At 40.4% G+C, this 3,506-nt stretch overlaps 1 protein-coding gene across 13 annotated transcripts in view; it reads right to left on the bottom strand.

The window, feature by feature from the left end:
- LOC106959271 (voltage-dependent T-type calcium channel subunit alpha-1G-like) overlaps positions 1-828 on the bottom strand; it is a 76,758-nt gene extending 75,930 nt beyond the window's left edge. For all 13 annotated transcript variants that reach the window (XM_015051747.1, XM_015051746.1, XM_015051742.1 and 10 more), the window contains exon 1: positions 722-828. In XM_015051747.1, the coding sequence (XP_014907233.1) occupies positions 722-733 (12 nt within the window). In that variant the 5' untranslated portion in view covers positions 734-828. The remainder of the gene's footprint in view (positions 1-721) is intronic.
- Between the last annotated feature and the right edge of the window lie 2,678 nt (positions 829-3,506).

Raw genomic sequence — 3,506 nt, forward strand, 5'->3', positions numbered from 1 at the left:
AATTTACTGTATGATGAGCTGAAGCCTAGGAGCACAAAATAATTCAATATTTAATTAGGTACATGTTGTTTTAGCCTAAAATTTATTTTTTATTTGTTTATTTATTTAGGTAATTCTTAAATAAATATTTGATATATTTATCATATACAAGTATAACATAAATAAATTGAGTATTTATCTACTGATATGTTCATTGAAATACGGCCCTTTAGATCCTCCATTTTGTCTGGTAGTCATGGCTGCCTATCAAGATTGCTGTTAGTGGTGTTGGTGGGTGGAGGGCTGATGCTGGATCAAGTTAAGCCTTACCATAGGAGCAGATTTCACTTATTGTTCTATCATTTATCATTGCTCTTTGTTCATTATGTGGGATAATTCAGGGTCCCGTGTTGTTCCACAGTCTGTCTAGATCCAGTTAGTCACAAAAGTACCGCTCATCACATCTTCAGTGCAGATATTTACAAATATATAATAGTAATTATATATATATATATATATATATATATATATATATATATATACTTTTTTCTTTTCAAAATGATTGTTATTGCTTAAAAAGTTAAGATCAAAAACGGTTCCATAAAGGGATCTAATAAGTGTCTCTGCTAAAAAGTGCAGAAAAACCTCACAGCATATTGAAGGAACCCAGCAGTCAGTTTGATGCTCCTGGGCTGAAAAAAAAAAAAAAAGTCTAAATAAAAGCTGTAAGTGAACGTCTCACCTTTACGGTCATCTCTGCCACAAAGATCGCGGTGAAGATGTAGTTGGAGAACGTCAGGAAGATCCGCTCCTGCAGAACAACCAGGCGACACGAAACTGGTTAGGATCCCCAACATCTTTATTCTTTAGCTTTCCGCTGAGCCTAAAGTTTTGCCTCTAAACTAATCCAGAGTCCCACTCAATAATGCATGAGGCAGCTACTTTCCTCATATTTTATCTGAACACATCTTTTTCTATAAACACTCCTGCTGCAGTCTAATGATAGCTGGCAGGGCCCCTTATGAGGCTTGGTCTTTATTCGCACTCCATAAAATATTCAAGCAAGGAATCTCATTAACATTATTTTCTTTACAAATATTCAAGAACGCAGTCGAGGTTACTTAAAGTAAGCTTTTTCCTGTCGAAGGGATACTTTTGAGGCCGTTCTCAATCTGTTTCAGCAAAGCCTCCATTTGACATGAACAGGGAGAAGATGACTTAGTAACCTCAACGAGGACAGAAGAGGGAAAACACGAAGGCTACCAAGAATAAGATCCCCTCAGCGAGTGCTTATTTTCCCTGCTCCCCCCTCCGCCTGAGGAAAAGACGACCCCGTCCTGCCTCTAAACGTCCGTGGATGTGTGTGTGTGTGGGCGTAGGTGGCCGTCTTTCCCACGGCCTCCGACTGCCACCGCACATGCTCCGAGGAGTCACATGTGTACACTACGAACGGAGACGGCAGGCCCGCGGAGCTCTTTGCGAAGTCTCTGGGAACACCAGGAATGACATCAGTAGAAATTCTTCAGTGGAGATGGTCCATAAATTCCAGTCTGCAGACGCCACCATTCTCTCTCTCTCTCTCTCTCTGATGGATAAACGGGGCGGCTTGGTTACTATGACAACGGTCACCTTTGCCAGGTCTAGAAACTTTCTCAAAGGGATTTCTTGTCTACACACCGGGATGACGGGTTCATGTTTTTTGTCTTCTTACACTCTTCCGCTCAATTTTCATCTCTCTGCCGTCTGGGATTTCTTCCATTGAAGAGGATTTCTCTGCTAGAGTTTCAAACGGGCCAATCAGTGACAGCTAAGGCTGTTGTAAACGATTATTGTAGTAATTGAGTAATCAAATAAAATTTTTTAAAATAAAAAAAGTTTAAAATGTTTTGCTCAACACAAGTAATCATCCGGTCGGAACACAATGGGTTAAATAGTAAAACATAACTTATTTTCTAAGTTAGCACCACAAAATCTGTATTTTTGATTGCAAAAAAACACAAAAACAATCACGAAATCCTGGATGGACTGATCAAAACACTTACTGAATGCTGAAACAAACAGCTATTTATTGATATTTTAACAGTTGAATTGGTTTTATCAATACATTCTGGCACAACCAGCCCTTTAAGAACATTCAGAGTTTTGATATGGCCCGAAATGAAAATGAGTTTGACAGCCCTACCTTAGCTGACGGCTAACAGACTGTACCTTTCCATCGCCTCCATATTGTTCTGTTAAAGTGCTGGTGGTGTTTGTCTCACCTCAACATGGAAAATCCCACTTCCACAGTGATGAACAGATGAGTTTAACAGCAAAGCATAATAATCCAGCCTAACGCTGAGCTTAAACTGACTGTATTTATACATTCAATGCCAATACGATTCGATTCAGAGCTTCGGATAGTAATGTACTCTCCCCTGGTTCGGTTAGAAATAATAAATCCTCATAGATAGTGTAATGCTCCTCAATGTTTTACACTCAGATGCAGCGTGACTGTATCCAGGCAACCCCGCCAGCGCCAAATGAAAACAGAAACAGACGGCGGGCCAAATGCAAAGTGTTTGTCATAACTTTCAGGACAATAAGCTAATTATTCAGCCAGCATTCAACACCCAAAAGCACTTCATCTGCGTAACGATGAATACACTCAGGCTCAGAGAAAGCACCGCTGGTGTTTTTTTTTTTCTTGTTTTTTTTTTTGTCAAGCTAACACGGAGGGCAATGGGGGGAAAAAAAAAGCAGCTCCTTACAAAACGGTCGCAACAAAACGATAAATTATACATGTTGGGCATGTCGTACGCGGCTCGGAACAAAATCGGCGCAAATCGATTTACAATCGACTTCATTAATACGGAACAAGCCAGACGGACAAATGAGCAGCCGTGGCAAAATGGGGTGTGGAGGACCATAACGACCGTTCTGTCTCCTGTTTCAGGCAGCCTGCTGCGTCATGCACTTTCATCATATTTCAATAATGACCACAGTGTTCAGGATGGGGGAGATGACAAAATGTTCCTTTTTGGAATACCAACTCTTTGATGTGAGCGCTAGCACGACTGATTGCCGATACTTAAATCTGTTTATGCAGGTTGAGGTGAGAGGGAAGGAATCCACCTATGCGTGTGTGTGTGTGTGTATAATCTCTTTGCACTGATTAGTACAGGTGGGCCCCAAACATCTCGCCTTTCTGGACGTCAGCCATGTACACCAGAGTTCAAGTAATTTAATCAATTAGAACACAGAACAAGCAGAACAAGAAGTTCCGGAGACACTCAGCCACAAATAGGGCAAGAGAAAAAAAAAAAGAATAATCCATCATTTATGGATTAGGCAGTTGAGCTAGGTTCTGCTGATTTTAGTCCCTGTAAACTATTTACTGCTATTTAACTTTTTTTTTGTTTTCTCATGTAGCAAACATACATTTTTCAATAGGGTTTTATGGAATTAGAACGAAAGTTACTGCTGTAACTACGGTTCTATGAATCCCGGATGACCGCCAGAGGCGGTGCTTCAAGCACTGAATGATC

This window comes from Poecilia latipinna, unplaced genomic scaffold (genome assembly GCF_001443285.1).
Source record: "Poecilia latipinna isolate Pla-1442-1.1 unplaced genomic scaffold, P_latipinna-1.0 Scaffold1063, whole genome shotgun sequence".
Lineage (NCBI taxonomy): Eukaryota > Metazoa > Chordata > Actinopteri > Cyprinodontiformes > Poeciliidae > Poecilia > Poecilia latipinna.